General features: G+C 41.2%; 1 protein-coding gene across 1 annotated transcript in view; it reads left to right on the plus strand.

Moving 5' to 3' along the window:
• KIF15 (kinesin family member 15) overlaps window positions 1-19,398 on the plus strand; it is a 417,226-nt gene that overhangs the window by 53,526 nt on the left and 344,302 nt on the right. The window contains exons 13-16 of the mRNA XM_053714345.1: window positions 226-432; window positions 2,017-2,188; window positions 2,853-2,994; window positions 17,515-17,656. Of these exons, the coding sequence (XP_053570320.1) occupies window positions 226-432; window positions 2,017-2,188; window positions 2,853-2,994; window positions 17,515-17,656 (663 nt within the window). The remainder of the gene's footprint in view (window positions 1-225; window positions 433-2,016; window positions 2,189-2,852; window positions 2,995-17,514; window positions 17,657-19,398) is intronic.

Genomic DNA, 19,398 nt, shown 5'->3' on the forward strand with positions numbered 1-19,398 from the left:
CAGCTGCTATAGAATGCTTAAGATACGTGCACACTCCTGCCACCTATATTTACTCTTCAACAAAAGATACCAACAGAACAAAGCACATTTATATAAATTTGAAAGTTATTTAAAATTGTACGCTATATCTGAATCATACAAGTCTAATTATTACTTTACTGTCCCTTAAAAAATTGTCAGGGTTGGATTTTATAAAAACAATTCTCCTTTCACTTTTTTCATCAGGCATTGCTACAGAAAGTTGCTCAGTTAGAAGATCTCTGCACCAAAAAGGAAAAGTTCATCCAGTCCAACAAAATGATTGTAAAATTTAGAGAAGACCATATTGCCCGACTTGAGAAGAGTCATAGAGAAAGTAGAACTTTAACAAATCATGAGCAAGATGATCTTGTAGCAGAGCTCCGGGAGGAGATACGTGCATTAAAAGAACAGGTAGATATTGTTTTATTCTACGCTAGGAGCCCCATTTACAATGCAGTGAGGAGACTGTTTCCAGCTATGGAACCTGTCCACCTGCTTTTGCAGGCAGAGCAGTTAATTTATTAATGCAAGTTTTTGTGCAGTGCCACTCCGTGCAACTTATCTATGCCCACCAGAGGAAGGAGTTTGGCTGATTGAGCAGCTGCTGCTTTTTAAAGGGGCAGTATACACCAATTTTCATTTAAAGAATAATATGCACAGATACTGATATAAAAATGTACTTAGAAGCTTCCCAATTTAACACTTTTAATGAGATTAGCCTGGGACACCCATTGAGGGGGGCTGATAGCAGAACCTCCCGTCTCCCCTACATATGAATAGACCCATTATACAAACAGAAGCAGTCTGGAGTCTGTATACATCATTATACATCTGAAACTTTAGGGCTTGACTAGGAGCCTGAAAATCAGCACAATGTTATTTTAAAATAAGCAAAACTATACATTGTTACAAAAACACACACAGGTGGGCTATATAAATGGATCATCAAAACATTTATGCAAAAAAATCTAGTGTATAATGTCCCTTTAACTCATGGATAGTGGCCTCACATTAGTAAACTTGCACCACAAGGGCTCCAAAGCCACTGCCCCAGCTTGATAAATTGAGTCCTATTTCTATAAAGTGAAGTGTTCTGTTTGGAAATATGACTCCATGTGTTCCTTGCTCTTGGTTAATTAAAATGTTAAAGGGACAGTAAAGTCCAAATTAAACTTGTGATTCTGATGGAGCATGCAATCTTAACTTTCCAATCTACTTCTATTATCAAATTTGCTTTGTTCTCTTGTTAAAGAAAAGCATTCCTAGCATTCAACTGCTAAGCTGTTGAATGGTGGCTACACATAAATGCCTCTTGTAATTTGTTCACCACTTGTGTTCAGCTAGCTCCCAGCAGTGCCTAAGTTTACTCTTCAACAAAGGATACCAAGGGGAAAAAAGGAGTTTGATAATACAAGTAAATTGGAATGTTTAAAATTGCATGCTCTGTCTGAATACTAAAAGTTTAATTTTGAATTTGCTATCCCTTTAAATTAAACTGGCAAATGTAAAACTTACAAAGATATACAAGACCACTAGTGTCTGACCCTCTCATTGATGTAAGGGGGTTCCCCAACTTAAATGTGACATTGACTTCTGTAATTATTTGATATATACAATCTGTGTCAAATTTACCCCACCAATCCTAATTGCAAAACAATCTTTCTTCACTAAATTTACACTGCTATTGTTCCTTTATAATAAATGGACGTTTAGCAGTAGTAGATTATTCACCCAGGCGCATTTAGCCAGGCTTTGTAACAAAAATCTTTCTTAAACATTAAATTACAAACTATGAATTTTCTTACCAGTTGCTTAACTTTTTCAGACTTTGGATTAGGTGCTGTTTCAATTGAAAAGCTTTTCACAGAATTTATCTACAAAACTGTAATGTAATCTATCTCTGTGTTTATAAAACCATTAGCGAACACGTTTTTGGTCTGTATCCGGAATTATTGCACAATAAGACCTGTTGGCTTTTCTGTTGTTTTTTGTCAGGTTGAACACCACCCTCGTGTAGCCAAGTATGCACAAGAAAATCATAACCTGAGAGAGGAGAATAAGCGTCTTCACTCCCTTCAGTCTATAAAACGAGCCCAAGAAATCAATGCACAGATGATAGCCGATCTGGAAAAGGCGTTTTTGGAGGCTTCAGAGCAAAACAATGGAGGTGATCCTACAGTTTTAATTTAAAGGATCACTTTTTTTTAATTCATCTGAATTGCAGAAAAGTGCAAATGCCCTATGTAACATGTAAACTATGTCTTGCAATATCCTTATTCATATAACAGATTTGTTATTTTCATAAATATTTGTTCTTGTCTTCCCAAAGTGGTTGTTCTGAAAACATGATCTCACAAATTACATGATTATAAAGAACTTGAACCTGCTGGCTTTTTGCTTTAAATTGCGACTGCTTGTTTCGGTATTCCTCGTGAAGAAAATAAAAATCCTTCCCCTGTGAACTTTTAGATATCTCTTAATATACTTTAGCCGCCAATCACTAGCTATCTTACAGCAGTGCATTGCTATACCAGAATACCTCATCTCCATTTTTTTTTTTTTTTTTTTTCTAATAATAAGATTATTTAAGGAATTTTTTTTAGTAGCTGTCAAAATGTGTCATGTAGGTAATGGCTAACTGGCTTTCTGCAGTTTGCTAGAATAGCACCAATTATCCATTTAGCTTTTCCCACCACATCATTGTATATGCATTTTATGCCAATTAGTTAATGAAATTAACCCTTGATGTTGCAGAGCCTTTTGGCAACCAGGGGGATCACTTTCAACATTTTAATTCACACTTTTTTTTTCTTTTAATTTATATTTTGAAGCTCCACAGTTGCACTCAATCCCAATATCATCTGATCTCAATAATCTGGCTTCAGTGGAGAAAATGAAAGAGAAAATACTCCTAATACAAAGTGAGCTGGAAACATCAAAGCAAGAATATGAAGAGTTTAAAGAACTCACAAAGTTAGTACAACCATAGAAAAATTACATAGTTGTATTCAGCTGTTTAATATTAGCTACAATTTCTATTGTGCTATGTTATATTTATTAATAATGTAAGTATATTGGTGATCTTCTTTCTCCAACATTGGTGTGTCCGGTCCACGGCGTCATCCATTACTTGTGGGAATATTCTCTTCCCCAACAGGAAATGGCAAAGAGCACAGCAAAAGCTGCCCATATAGCCCCTCCTCAGGCTCCGCCCCCCAGTCATTCTCTTTGCCGCTCTGAACAAGTAGCATCTCCACGGAGATGGTGAAGAGTATGTGGTGTTTAGTTGTAGTTTTTTATTCTTCTATCAAGAGTTTGTTATTTTAAAATAGTGCCGGTTTGTACTATTTACTCTAAAACAGAAAGGGATGAAGAGTTCTGTTTAAAAGAGGAGTATGATTTTAGCAGCAGTAACTAAAATCAATTGCTGTTCCCACGCAGGACTGTTGAGCCCAGAGAACTTCAGTTGGGGGGAACAGTTTGCAGACTTTTCTGCTCAAGGTATGACTAGTCCATTTTCTAACAAGACTGTGTAATGCTAGAAGACTGTCATTTTCCCTCCTTGGGATCGGTAAGCCATTTTCTTAGACTCTTATCAGAATGAAGGCTTATTATGGGCAATATACTGGTGACACTCGTGTGGGTTAAATCGATTGCTTTATTTAAGTTTTTTATGAGGTTTGAAGTGATTTTCAAAACTTTTAGTGTTTGGGAACGTTTTTAGACACCAGGCAGTCGTTTAGACACCTTCCCAGTCAGGAAGGGCCTTTCACTATAGTAGGCAGAGCCTCATTTTCGCGCCATAATTGCGCAGTTTCTTTTGGATGCAGTGCATGCAGCTTCATGTGAGAGGGTCTGGTGGTCATTGAAAACGTTCCTGGAAGGCTTAATTTGGTATCGTATAACCCCCAAGGACAGGTGAAGTCGCAGCAAACGCTGTGGCTTGGACTGTAGTGGGGTTAAGATTGCTAATTGAATAAACTGCTCCGGTTTCCTCATTTAAGGGGTTACAATACTTTTAAAGCATTAAGACACTAGGGTGAAAATTTGGTAAAGATTGGATATTTACTTCATAGTTTTTCACACATTCAGAAATAAAGTGTGCTCTGTTTAACATTTAAAGAGACAGTAACGGTTTTGTTTAAAAACGTTATTTTTGCATTATTAGCCTGTTTAAGCCTGTCTAACATGTCTGTACCTTCAGATAGAACATGTTCTGTATGTATGGAGGCCAAGGTGGTCCCCCCTTCAAATGTATGTGATAATTGTGCCATGGCGTCCAAACAAAGTAAGGACAGTACTGTCACTTTTAATAAGGTTGCCCAAGATAATTTCTCAAATGAAGGTAGTGGGGATAGTTCTTCATCCTCTCCTCCTGTGTCAATACCAGTTATGCCCGCGCAGGCGACCCCTAGTACATCTAGCGCGCCAATGCTTGTTACTATGCAACAATTAACGGCAGTAATGGATAATTCCATAGCTAATATTTTATCCAAAATGCCAGCATTTCAAAGAAAGCGTGATTGCTCAGTTTTAAATACAGTGGAGCAAGAAGGCGCTGACGATAATTTCTGTCATACCCTCACACCAGTCAGAAATGGCAGTGAGGGAGGGTTTGTCGGAGGGAGAACTTTCTGATTCAGGTAGAATTTCTCAACAGGCAGAACCTGATGTTGTGACGTTTAAATTTAAGTTAGAGCATCTCCGCGCATTACTTAAGGAGGTACTAACTACACTGGATGATTGTGACTCTTTGGTCATTCCAGAAAAATTGTGCAAGATGGACAAATTCCTAGAGGTCCCGGTGCACCCTGATGCCTTTCCGATACCTAAAAGGGTGGCGGACATAGTGACTAAGGAGTGGGAGAAACCAGGCATACCTTTTGTCCCACCTCCTATATTTAAGAAATTGTTCCCCATGGTCGACCCAAGGAAGGACACATGGCAAACAGTCCCTAAGGTTGAGGGGGCAGTTTCTACGCTAGCCAAACGCACGACTATTCCCATTGAGGACAATTGTGCTTTCAAAGATCCTATGGATAAAAAATTGGAGGGTTTGTTTAAAAAGATTTTTGTTCAGCAAGGTTACCTCCTCCAACCAATTTCGTGCATTATTCCTGTCACTACGGCGGCGTGTTTCTGGTTCGATGAACTAGAAAAGTCGCTCAATAAGGAGACTCCATATGAGGAAGTCATGGACAGAATTCACGCACTTAAGTTAGCTAATTCCTTTATTTTAGATGCCGCTTTGCATTAACGAGATTAGCGGCGAAAAATTCAGGGTTTGCAATTGTGGCGCGCAGAGCGCTCTGGCTAAAGTCTTGGTCGGCGGATGTATCTTCCAAGACAAAATTGCTTAATATCCCTTTCAAAGGTTAGACCCTTTTTGGGCCTGAATTGAAAGAAATTATTTCAGACATCACTGGGGGGAAGGGCCATGCCCTCCCACAGGATAGGCCTTTCAAGGCTAAGAATAAGTCCAATTTTCGTTCCTTTCGTAATTTCAGGAACGGACCGGCTTCTAACTCTGCAGCCTCTAGACAAGAGGGTAACGCTTCCCAGGTTAAGCCAGCTTGGAAACCAATGCAAGGCTGGAACAAGGGTAAACAGGCCAAGAAGCCTGCTGCTGCTACCAAGACAGCATGAAGAAGTAGCCCCCGATCCGGGACCGGATCTAGTAGGGGGCAGACTCTCTCTCTTTGCTCAGGCAAGAGATGTTCCGGATCCCTGGGCACTAGAAATAGTCTCTCAGGGTTATCTTCTAGAATTCAAGGAACTTCCTCCAAGGGGAAGGTTCCACATGTCTCGCTTATCTTCAGACCAAATAAAGAGACAGGCATTCTTACATTGTGTAGAAGACCTGTTAAAGATGGGAGTGATACACCCAGTTCCAACAGTGGAACAAGGTCAGAGGTTTTACTCAAACCTGTTTGTAGTTCCCAAAAAAGAGGGAACTTTCAGACCAATTCTGGATTTAAAGATTCTAAACAAGTTTCTCAGAGTTCCATCGTTCAAAATGGAAACCATTCGAACAATTTTACCCACAATCCAGAAGGGTCAATATATGACTACCGTGGATTTAAAGGATGCGTACCTACATATTCCTATCCACAAAGATCATCATCAGTTCCTAAGGTTCGCCTTTCTGGACAAACATTACCAGTTCATGGCTCTCCCGTTCGGCTTAGCCACTGCTCCCAGAATTCTCACAAAGTTGCTAGGCTCCCTTCTGGCGGTTCTAAGACCAAGGGGCATTGCAGTGGCACCTTATCTAGACGACATTCTAATTCAAGCGTCGTCTCTTTCCAAGGCAAAGGCTCATACAGACATTGTTCTTGCCTTTCTCAGATCTCACGGGTGGAAGGTGAACGTAGAAAAGAGTTCCCTGTCTCCGTCAACAAGAGTTCCCTTTTTGGGAACAATAATAGATTCTTTAGAAATGAAGATCTTCCTGACAGAAGTCAGAAAGTCAAAGCTTCTAAACGCTTGTCAAGTTCTTCACTCTATTCTGCAGCCTTCCATAGCTCAGTGCATGGAAGTAGTAGGATTGATGGTTGCAGCAATGGACATAGTTCATTTTGCTCAAATTCATCTAAGACCATTACAACTGTGCATGCTCAATCAGTGGAATGGGGACTATGCAGACTTGAATCCTCAGATTCAAGTAGACCAGATAACCAGAGACTCACTCCGTTGGTGGTTGACTCAGGATCACCTGTCTCAGGGAATGAGTTTCCGCAGACCAGAGTGGGTCATTGTCACGACCGACGCCAGTCTATTAGGCTGGGGCGCGGTCTGGGATTCCCTGAAAGCTCAGGGTCTATGGTCTCGGGAAGAGTCTCTTCTCCCAATAAACATCCTGGAACTGAGAATGATATTCAATGCTCTCCGGGCTTGGCCTCAACTAGCGAAGGCCGGATTCATAAGATTCCAGTCAGACAACATGACGACTGTAGCTTACATCAACCATCAGGGAGGAACAAAGAGTTCCTTGGCGATGAGAGAGGTATCCAAGATCATCAAATGGGCGGAGGATCACTCCTGCCATCTATCTGCAATTCACATTCCAGGAGTAGACAACTGGGAGGCGGATTATCTGAGTCGTCAGACTTTCCATCCGGGGGAGTGGGAACTCCACCCGGAGGTCTTTGCCCAGTTAACCCAATTATGGGGCATTCCAGACATGGATCTGATGGCGTCTCGTCAGAACTTCAAGGTTTCTTGCTACGGGTCCAGATCCAGGGATCCCAAGGCGACTCTAGTGGATGCATTAGTGGCGCCTTGGTCGTTCAACCTAGCTTATGTGTTTCCACCTTTTCCTCTCCTTCCCTGGCTCGTAGCCAGGATCAAACAGGAGAAGGCCTCAGTGATTCTGATAGCTCCTGCTTGGCCACGCAGGACTTGGTATGCAGACCTGGTGAATATGTCATCGGCTCCACCATGGAAGCTACCTTTGAGACAGGATCTTCTAGTACAAGGTCCATTCGAACATCCAAATCTAGTTTCTCTGCAGCTGACTGCTTGGAAATTGAACGCTTGATTTTATCCAAGCGTGGGTTTTCAAATTCAGTGATAGATACTCTGGTTCAAGCCAGAAAACCTGTGACTAGAAAGAATTACCATAAAATATGGAAAAAATATATCTGTTGGTGTGAATCCAAGGGATTCTCCTGGAGTAAGATTAAAATTCCTAAGATTCTCTCCTTTCTCCAAGAGGGTTTGGATAAAGGGTTGTCAGCGAGTTCTCTAAAAGGACAGATTTCTGCTTTATCTGTTTTGTTACACAAACGACTGCCAGCTGTGCCAGATGTACAAGCTTTTGTACAGGCTTTGGTCAGAATCAAGCCTGTTTATAGACCCATGACTCCTCCTTGGAGTCTAAATTTAGTTCTTTCAGTTCTTCAAGGGGTTCCGTTTGAACCTTTACATTCCATAGATATCAAGTTACTATCTTGGAAAGTTCTGTTTTTGGTTGCTATTTCTTCTGCTAGAAGAGTTTCTGAATTATCTGCTTTGCAATGTAATCCACCCTATCTGGTGTTCCATTCAGATAAGGTTGTTTTGCGTACTAAACCTGGTTTTCTTCCAAAAGTAGTTTCCAACAAGTATATTAACCAGGAAATAGTTGTTCCTTCTCTGTGTCCGAATCCAGTTTCAAAGAAGGAACGTTTGTTTCACAATTTAGATGTGGTCCGTGCTTTAAAGTTTTATTTAGACGCAACAAAGGATTTCAGACAAACTTCATCTTTGTTTGTCGTTTACTCTGGTAAGAGGGTAGGACAAAAAGCTACTGCTACCTCTCTTTCTTTTTGGCTGAAAAGCATCATCCGATTGGCTTATGAGACTGCCGGACGGCAGCCTCCTGAACGAATCACAGCTCACTCTACTAGGGCTGTGGCTTCCACATGGGCCTTCAAGAACGAGGCTTCTGTTGATCAGATATGTAAGGCAGCGACTTGGTCTTCTCTGCATACTTTTGCCAAATTCTACAAATTTGATACTTATGCTATTTTTGGGAGAAAGGTTTTGCAAGCCGTGGTGCCTTCTGTTTAGGTAACCTGATTTGCTCCCTCCCTTCATCCGTCTCCTAAAGCTTTGGTATTGGTTCCCACAAGTAATGGATGACGCCGTGGACCGGACACACCAATGTTGGAGAAAACAGAATTTATGCTTACCTGATAAATTACTTTCTCCAACGGTGTGTCCGGTCCACGGCCCGCCCTGGTTTTTTAATCAGGTTTGAAAAATGTCTTTCTCTATACACTACAGTCACCACGGCACCCTATAGTTTCTCCTTTTTTTTTCTCCTAACCGTCGGTCGAATGACTGGGGGGCGGAGCCTGAGAAGGGGCTATATGGGAAGCTTTTGCTGTGCTCTTTGCCATTTCCTGTTGGGGAAGAGAATATTCCCACAAGTAATGGATGACGCCGTGGACCGGACACACTGTTGGAGAAAGTAATTTATGAGGTAAGCATAAATTCTGTTTCTCCAACATTGGTGTGTCCGGTCCACGGCGTCATCTTTACTTGTGGGAATATCTCTTCCCCAACAGGAAATGGCAAAGAGTCCCAGCAAAGCTGTCCATATAGTCCCTCCTAGGCTCCGCCCACCCCAGTCATTCTCTTTGCCGTTGCACAGGCAACATCTCCACGGAGATGGTTAAGAGTATGTGGTGTTTAGTTGTAGTTTTTTATTCTACTATCAAGAGTTTGTTATTTTAAAATAGTGCTGGTATGTACTATTTACTCTGAAACAGAAAAAGATGAAGAGTTCTGTTTGTGAGAGGAAGATGATTTTAGCAGACAGTAACTAAAATCGTTTGCTGTTTCCACATAGGACTGTTGAGATGAAGTAACTTCAGTTGGGGGAAACAGTTAGCAGACTTTTCTGCTTAAGGTATGACTAGCCATATTTCTAACAAGACTGTGTAATGCTGGAAGGCTGTCATTTCCCCTCATGGGGACCGGTAAGCCATTTTCTTAGTCTCAAACAGAATAAAGGGCTTAATATGGGCTATAAAACTGGTAGACACTTTTATGGACAAAATCGATTGCTTTATTTTGGCATTTTATACATGTTTATGCTTGTAATTCACACTTATAAACTTGGGGAACGTTTTTTAACGTCAGGCACTGTGTTAGACACCTTTCCAGTCAGGAAGGGCCTTCCCAGTTGTAGGCTGAGCCTCATTTTCGCGCCATTACTGCGCAGTTACTTTTGAGAGCAAGACATGCAGATGCATGTGTGAGGATCTGAAAGTAGTTGGAAAGGTTCCTAGAAGGCTTCATTTGGTATCGTATTCCCCCCTGGGTTTGGTAAAGTCGCAGCAAAGGCTGTAGCTGGGACTGTAGAGGGGTTAAAACTGTAACCGGCTCCGGTTTCGTTATTTTAACGGTTAAAGCTCTGAAAATTGGTGTGCAATACTTTGAATGCTTTAAGACACTGTGGTGAAAATTTGGTAAATTTGAACAATTCCTTCATACTTTTTCACATATTCAGTAATAAAGTGTGCACTGTTTAAAGTTTAAAGAGACAGTAACGTTTTTTTTTTTTGTTTTTTTTTTTTGTTTTTTTTTTTGTTTTTTTTTTCAAAGTAAATTTTTATTAATAAATAGGTTACAGAAACCATAAAACAACACAAATAGCATTTGACATAAGTTGAAGTGGGGTTACACGCAGTCAGGCAGAGGAGGGATGATTTACAATGAGGATCAGTGTATTCAGTATAAGAATCATAAATATTATAGAGACATTTCCCAATGCGTGTCTGAACATATCGGTTGTTATGTTTTGGTTATTCTAAGGGAACATTAAAATTTTTACATTTTAAATAAAGTATCGCAATGAATGCCATACTTAGGATGTCTGACAGTCGTGTGTGGCAACTAGTAGGTGTACATAGTATACATGTATGATAGTTGGGGTGCGAGGATCTACTCTTTATATCCTCACAAGGAGGGGGGCAAAGGGAAAGGGAAGGCATCAGGGGTGGGAGGGGGGGGGGGAGTATTTTATGTCTCAGCATCTCAGCTCAGAAACAGCGGGGCACATCTCCCAGGACGACCGGGGTCACAAGCTAGAACAGGCCAACAGCAGTCAGGGGAAGGAACAGTTACGTAGCCAATTTGAGGAGCGTCTCCCAGGGTTCCCAGATTTGGCTAAAGGTAGCAGATTGGTTGTTCATCCGAAAGACATAGTCTTCCATAGATTTGATGTAGTGCAAATGGTCAACCACTGCTTGCCATCTTGGGGGCTGTTGTTTCTTCCAATTTCTGGCTATCAACATCTTTACAGATGTCAGCAAGTAGACCAACAGATATCTTATACTTTGGAATCTTTTTTACCCCTATATGCAGGAGGGCTAGGCCCGGGGCATCAGGCGTCTGGAGTTCCAGTGCTGCACAAATCGCAGAGGTCTTAGACCAGAGCTGTCTCAGTCGATCACACGACCACCACACATGTAGTGGTGTGCCGATCTCGCCACATTCTCTCCAACACAGGGGAGAGTGGCTAGGGTATAGAGTACGAAGCTTAGTCGGCACCAGGTGCCATCTTGTAATGATCTTGAAATATAATTCATACAGCGTGACACAATGGAGAGCAGTTTTGGTTAATTGTATCGCCCTAGACCAGTCCAGGGGAGTGAAGGTCAATCCCAACTCTGTTTCCCAGGAGATCATATGTCTTGTCTTTATAAGGGTGGGCGGCCCTAACGTTTTTGTTTTAAAACGGTTTTTGTACTTTATTGACAAGTTTAAGCCTGTTTAACATGTCTGTACCTTCAGATAAGCTATGTTCTATATGTATGAAATTCAATGTGTCTCCCCCTTCAAAATTGTGTGATAATTGTGCCATAGCGTCCAAACAAAGTAAGGACAGTACTGCCACAAATAGTAAAGTTGCCCAAGATGATTCATCAGATGAAGGGAGTAGACATAGTTCTACATCATCTCCTTCTGTGTCTATACCAGTTTTGCCCACGCAGGAGGCCCCTAGTACTTCTAGCGCGCCAATGCTTATTACTATGCAACAATTGACGGCTGTAATGGATAACTCCATAGCAAATATTGTATCCAAAATGCCTGCATATCAGAGAAAGCGCGATTGCTCTGTTTTAAACACTGAAGAGCAGGAGGGCGCTGATGATAATTGCTCTGTCATACCCTCACACCAATCTGAAGGGGCCATGAGGGAGGTTTTGTCAGATGGGGAAATTTCAGATTCAGGTAGAATTTCTCAACAGGCTGAACCTGATGTTGTGACATTTAAATTAGAGCATCTCCGCGCACTGCTTAAGGAGGTGTTATCTACTCTGGATGATTGTGACAACCTGGTCATTCCAGAAAAATTATGCAAGATGGACAAGTTCCTAGAGGTTCCGGTGCACCCCGACGCTTTCCCTGTACCCAAGCGGGTGGCAGACATAGTGAATAAGGAGTGGGAGAAACCCGGTATACCTTTTGTCCCCCCTCCTATATTTAAGAAATTATTTCCTATGGTCGACCCCAGAAAGGACTTATGGCAGACAGTCCCTAAGGTCGAGGGGGCAGTTTCTACTCTAAACAAGCGCACTACTATCCCTATCGAGGATAATTGTGCTTTCAAAGATCCTATGGATAAAAAATTGGAGGGTTTGCTTAAAAAGATTTTTGTACAGCAAGGTTACCTCCTGCAACCCATTTCGTGCATTGTTCCTGTCACTACAGCAGCGTGGTTCTGGTTCGAGGAACTAGAAAAGTCGCTCAGTAGAGAGACTCCGTATGAGGAGGTTATGGACAGAGTTCACGCACTCAAGTTGGCTAATTCTTTTATTTTAGATGCCGCTTTGCAATTAGCTAGATTAGCGGCGAAAAATTCAGGGTTTGCAATTGTGGCGCGCAGAGCGCTTTGGCTAAAGTCTTGGTCAGCGGATGTATCTTCCAAGACAAAATTGCTTAATATCCCCTTCAAGGGTAAAACTCTCTTTGGGCCAGAATTGAAAGAGATTATTTCAGACATCACTGGGGGAAAGGGCCACGCCCTCCCACAAGATAGGCCTTTCAAAACCAAGAATAAGTCTAATTTTCGTTCCTTTCGCAATTTCAGCAACGGACCGGCCTCTAAGTCTGCATCCTCTAAACAAGAGGGTAATGCTTCACAAACCAAACCAGCCTGGAAACCGATGCAAGGCTGGAACAAGGGTAAGCAGGCCAAGAAGCCTGCTGCTGCTAACAAAACAGCATGAAGGAGTAGCCCCCGATCCGGGACCGGATCTAGTAGGGGGCAGACTCTCTCTCTTTGCTCAGGCTTGGGCATGAGATGTTCAGGATCCCTGGACACTAGAAATAGTTTCTCAGGGTTATCTTCTGGAATTCAAGGAACTACCCCCAAGGGGAAGGTTCCACATGTCTCACTTATCCTCAAACCAAATAAACAGATAGGCATTCTTACATTGTGTAGAAGACCTGTTAAAGATGGGAGTGATACACCCAGTTCCAACGGCGGAACAAGGAATGGGATTTTACTCAAATCTGTTTGTAGTTCCCAAAAAAGAGGGAACTTTCAGACCAATTCTGGATTTAAAGATCCTAAACAAATTTCTCAGAGTACCATCGTTCAAAATGGAAACCATTCGAACGATTCTACCTACAATCCAGGAAGGTCAATTTATGACTACCGTGGATCTAAAGGATGCGTATCTACATATTCCTATCCACAAAGAACATCATCAGTTCCTAAGGTTCGCCTTTCTGGACAAACATTACCAGTTTGTGGCCCTCCCATTCGGGTTAGCCACTGCTCCAAGGATTTTCACAAAGGTACTCGGGTCCCTTCTAGCGGTTCTAAGACCAAGGGGCATTGCAGTAGTACCGTACTTTGACGACATTCTAATACAAGCGTCGTCTCTTTCAAAGGCAAAGGCTCACACAGACATCGTTCTGGCCTTTCTCAGATCTCACGGATGGAAGGTGAACATAGAAAAAAGTTCCCTGTCTCCGTCGACAAGAGTTCCCTTCTTGGGAACAATAATAGATTCTTTAGAAATGAGGATTTTCCTGACAGAAGTCAGAAAGTCAAAACTTCTCAACGCTTGTCAAGTTCTTCATACTATTCCTCGTCCTTCCGTAGCTCAGTGCATGGAAGTAGTAGGGTTGATGGTTGCAGCAATGGACATAGTTCCTTTTGCGCAAATTCATCTAAGACCATTACAACTGTGCATGCTGAAACAGTGGAATGGGGACTATACAGACTTGTCTCCAGTGATTCAAGTAGATCAGAAGACCAGAGAGTCACTCCGTTGGTGGCTAACCCTGGACCACCTGTCCCAGGGAATGAGCTTCCGCAGACCAGAGTGGGTCATCGTCACGACAGACGCCAGTCTAGTGGGCTGGGGCGCGGTCTGGGAATCCCTGAAAGCTCAGGGACTATGGTCTCGGGAAGAGTCTCTTCTCCCGATAAACATTCTGGAACTGAGAGCGATATTCAATGCTCTCAGGGCTTGGCCTCAACTAGCAAAGGCCAGATTCATAAGATTCCAATCAGACAACATGACGACTGTTGCTTATATCAATCATCAGGGGGGAACAAGGAGTTCCCTGGCGATGAAAGAAGTGACCAAAATAATAAAATGGGCGGAGGATCACTCCTGCCACCTATCTGCGATCCACATCCCAGGTGTGGAAAACTGGGAGGCGGATTATCTGAGTCGTCAGACATTCCATCCGGGGGAGTGGGAACTCCACCCAGAGATCTTTGCCCAATTGACTCAATTATGGGGCATTCCAGATATGGATCTGATGGCGTCTCGTCAGAACTTCAAGGTTCCTTGCTACGGGTCCAGATCCAGGGATCCCAAGGCGACTCTAGTGGATGCACTAGTAGCGCCTTGGACCTTCAACCTAGCCTATGTGTTTCCACCGTTTCCTCTCATTCCCAGGCTGGTAGCCAGGATCAAGCAGGAGAGGGCCTCAGTGATCTTGATAGCTCCTGCGTGGCCACGCAGGACTTGGTATGCAGACCTGGTGAATATGTAATCGGTTCCACCATGGAAGCTACCTTTGAGACAGGATCTTCTTGTACAGGGTCCATTCGAACATCCAAATCTGGTCTCCCTCCAGCTGACGGCTTGGAAATTGAACGCTTGATTCTATCAAAGCGTGGGTTTTCAGATTCTGTGATAGATACTCTAGTTCAAGCCAGAAAACCGGTAACTAGAAAAATTTACCATAAAATATGGAAAAGATATATCTTCTGGTGTGAATCCAAGGGATTCTTATGGAATAAGATCAAAATCCCTAAGATCCTTTCCTTTCTACAAGAAGGTTTGGATAAAGGATTATCAGCGAGTTCTCTAAAGGGACAGATTTCTGCTTTATCTGTCTTATTACACAAACGACTGGCAGCTGTGCCAGATGTTCAAGCATTTGTTCAGGCTCTGGTTAGGATCAAGCCTGTTTACAGACCTTTGACTCCTCCCTGGAGTTTAAATCTAGTTCTTTCAATTCTTCAAGGGGTTCCGTTTGAACCTCTACATTCCATAGATATTAAGTTGTTATCTTGGAAAGTTTTGTTTTTGGTTGCTATTTCTTCTGCTAGAAGAATTTCTGAGTTATCTGCTCTGCAGGGTTCTCCGCCCTATCTGGTGTTCCATGCAGATAAGGTTGTTTTGCGTACTAAGCCTGGTTTTCTTCCAAAGGTTGTTTCTAACAAAAATATTAACCAGGAGATAGTTGTACCTTCTTTGTGTCCGAATCCAGTTTCAAAGAAGGAACGTTTGTTACACAATTTAGACGTAGTTCGTGCTCTAAAATTCTATTTAGAAGCTACAAAAGAGTTCAGACAAACTTCTTCTCTGTTTGTCGTCTATTCTGGTAAAAGGAGAGGTCAAAAAGCGACTTCTACCTCTCTTTCCTTTTGGCTTAAAAGCATCATCCGATTGGCTTACGGACAGCAGCCTCCTGAAAGAATCACAGCTCACTCCATTAGGGCTGTGGCTTCCACATGGGCCTTCAAGAACGAGGCTTCTGTTGATCAGATATGTAAGGCAGCGACTTGGTCTTCACTGCACACTTTTGCCAAATTTTACAAATTTGATACTTTTGCTTCTTCAGAGGCTATTTTTGGGAGAAAGGTTTTGCAAGCCGTGGTGCCTTCTGTTTAGGTAACTTGATTTGCTCCCTCCCTTCATCCGTGTCCTAAAGCTTTGGTATTGGTTCCCACAAGTAAGGATGACGCCGTGGACCGGACACACCAATGATGGAGAAAACAGAATTTATGCTTACCTGATAAATTACTTTCTCTAACGGTGTGTCCGGTCCACGGCCCGCCCTGGTTTTTTAATCAGGTTTGATGAATTATTTTCTCTAACTACAGTCACCACGGCACCCTATAGTTTCTCCTGTTTTTTCCTCCTGTCCGTCGGTCGAATGACTGGCGTGGGCGGAGCCTAGGAGGGACTATATGGACAGCTTTGCTGGGACTCTTTGCCATTTCCTGTTGGGGAAGAGATATTCCCACAAGTAAGGATGACGCCGTGGACCGGACACACCGTTGGAGAAAGTAATTTATCAGGTAAGCATAAATTCTGTTTTTTTTTCTCAGTTTAAAGGATTTGAAAACCAACATCCATTTTATAATTTACCACATAACGTAATGCATTTGTTAGATCTATGGTTTATAGAAATTGTTTTTATTTAACTATATGCATACGTGAGGCCTCTGGTCAGGTGAATTGTACCCATAGTCCCCTTTTACAGCTATGTCTATGCTTTCTTAAATGCATTCACTTTGCAACTCACCTTTAGCAAAAACACAAAACGGTAATCACTTAGGCAAAGAAAATTTATTTTATTTAAATATTAATAGAACAAAGTTTTAGACACAACCAACTTATTCCAAGTTGTCCATAAATGCCAGATAATACAGGGCACAAGAATATAAACAAAATATAAAGAATATAAAAAAGTGGGGAACATAATAGTGTATTTACATTGGAGAATGAAGAGATGCTGTTTATGCACATGTAATTCAAATTAAATACCGATCATTAAAACCATGAGACAGGTCAAATCTGTTTTACTTGTCTTCCAGAATAACTTAATATGTAGTAAACACAAAGAGTGGGATTGTCACAATTCTAAAACCATTGTACAACAGTAAAAGCTACCAGTAGTACTCTATGCATTTTGGCCTGGCCGGAGCCTCCCATCAAGAGAAATTATGATGAAGGGCCACTGTTGAAGGCTGCAAACAGGCCAAAATGTGCTGAGAACTACTGGACACTTTTATTGCACACTGATTTTATTCATGCCTCCATACTAACCTTTTGTGGGTATTGATTATTAATGTTGTTTGGAACTACAACAGTATTACTCTGTGTTGCTTCTCTGAATTTCTTACAGGTTTTTCTGAAAGAGGAGTGAAGCAGATTTAACACTGTCTCATGGTTTTAATGATGGGCTTCACTAAATTTGAGTTATAAGTTCATAAGTGGATTCCTTCATTCTACTTTATAGTTACAAATTACAGTATTTATTCATTCTTTTTTAAAATGATCACTACCCTGGTGTTTTTTTTTTTTTAGCCCTTACCCTGTGCATTTTATAGGAGTGGGACGAGACATGAGAATAATAAGTGGGTACTAGTAGTGGCATCAGAAGCCTTGACAAGCACTAGAAGCAGTGGTTAAGTGGGCTAGTCAGATATGTCTTAACCTGCTGCTCATCTTATTGTTCCACTTTGTTATGGAGGCATAATTTGGAAGGGGAGTTCTGCTCCAGAAGCCTAGTCCACCGCCAATAATGGTGGGGTAGTCCATATAAACCACTGCCCTGCTATCTGCAGGCAGGCATTTACTAGTCAAAAGGTTGTATTTCTTGGTTGCTATAGCTACCTGATACCTAGGATTTTTCAATCCCTGATTAAACACAGTGGGATTGAAGAGACTTGTACTTTATTCCACTACTTTAAAAACAGCTTCATTCTCATAAAATGTACAATGTAATTTTAATTAGAAAGAAGCAAGTTGAACAGGAATCAGAATTGCAGTCATTGCAGAAGGCCAACCAGCACCTTGAAAACATTCTGGAGGCAATTAAAGTACATAAACGTTATGAAGTCTCCCAACTCAACAAAATGCATGCAGAAACAATAAAGGTAAATATAAGCTTTTAATCATCCACCAAACTATATACTTTTGTTTTTATTTAGATTATAGAAGAAATTATTTTGTGTTTTATTGTTTGTATCTTGCATATTTTGTGAGGGCATTTTAAATTAATATCTAATCTACCTTTTATTCTTTATCTGTCTCTTTTCCTCTCTCACTCTCTGTCTCTCTTTTGTTCTATATGTTTTGCACACAATCTTTAGTTCTTTCTCACATTATTCTCTCTTTATTATTTGTCTTAATAAAAATGTAGAATGAATGAACCACATATTAAAACTTAAAGGGATACTGAACCCATTTTTTTTTCTTTCATGATTAAGATAGAACATGCAATTGTAAGCAACTTTCTAATTTACTCCTATTAAATTTTCTTTGTTCTCTTGGTATCTTTATTTTAAAAAGCAGGAATTTGAGCTTACAAGCCGGCACATCTTTGGTTCAGAATCTGGGTAGAGCTTGCTGATTGGTGGCTAAATGTAGCAACCAATCATCAAGCACTATCCAGGATTTTGAACCAAAGATGGGCCAGCTCATAAGGTTACATCCCTGCTTTTTCAAATAAAGATACCAAGAGAAGAAAGAACAATTGATAATAGGAGTAAATTAGAAAATTGCATGCTCTATCTGGATCGCGAAAGAAAACAATTGGGTTAAGTATCCCTTTAAGCATAAAACCTTAATTTACTCAAGCAACCTTAATAGAAAATAGACCACTTCACAATCACATGGGGTGAGGTGCCAATCATAAATTAATTGATGCAGCAGTGTAACAGCTAGTCCAACACAGCTTGGAGGTGACTGGCTTATACTTGGGCATAAACAAGAGGTCCCCCTCACGCTGTATAAAAACAATCTATTATTCAAATTCCAACTTAAAATCATAGAAAAAGGGGAGAAACACGTCAAAGGCAGGCTTACATGTTTTGACAAAAAGCCGTAGTCATGGCCTAATGCTAAATACCTACTTTTCTTTCATGTAATTGGAAAGAGTCCATGAGCTAGTGACGTATGGGATATACAATCCTACCAGGAGGGGCAAAGTTTCCCAAATCTCAAAATGCCTATAAATACACCCCTCACCACACCCACAATTCAGTTTTACAAACTTTGCCTCCTATGGAGGTGGTGAAGTAAGTTTGTGATAAGATTTCTACGTTGATATGCGCTTCTCAGCATTTTGAAGCCTGATTCCTCTGAGTACAGTGAATGTCAGAGGGATGTGAAGGGAGTATCACCTATTGAATGCTATGATTTTCCTCACAGGGATCTATTTCATAGGTCTCTGTTACCAGTCGTAGAGATTCATCTCCTACCTCCCTTTTCAGATCGACGATATACTCTTTTATATTCCATTACCTCTACTTATAACCGTTTCAGTACTGGTTTGGCTATCTGCTATATGTGGATGGGTGTCTTTTGGTAAGTATGTTTTCATTACTTAAGACATTCTCCGCTATGGTTTGGCACTTATGTATTTATATAAAGTTCTAAATATATGTATTGTACTTATATTTGCCATGATTCATGTTTTCAGTATATTTCCTTTTGCAGACTGTCAGTTTCATATCTTTTTTTAATGAAAAATGTATTTCTTACCTGGGGTATAGTCTATTTTTTTCTAATTGACTGTTTTTAAAAAAATTGCGGGCAGAATTAGGCTCGCGAGGGCGCAAAATGCCAGAGTTTATTGCGTCATTTTTGGCGCAAGATTTTTTTGGCGCGAAGTTAC

The sequence above is a fragment of the Bombina bombina genome, chromosome 5 (genome assembly GCF_027579735.1).
Source record: "Bombina bombina isolate aBomBom1 chromosome 5, aBomBom1.pri, whole genome shotgun sequence".
In the NCBI taxonomy this organism is placed as follows: domain Eukaryota; kingdom Metazoa; phylum Chordata; class Amphibia; order Anura; family Bombinatoridae; genus Bombina; species Bombina bombina.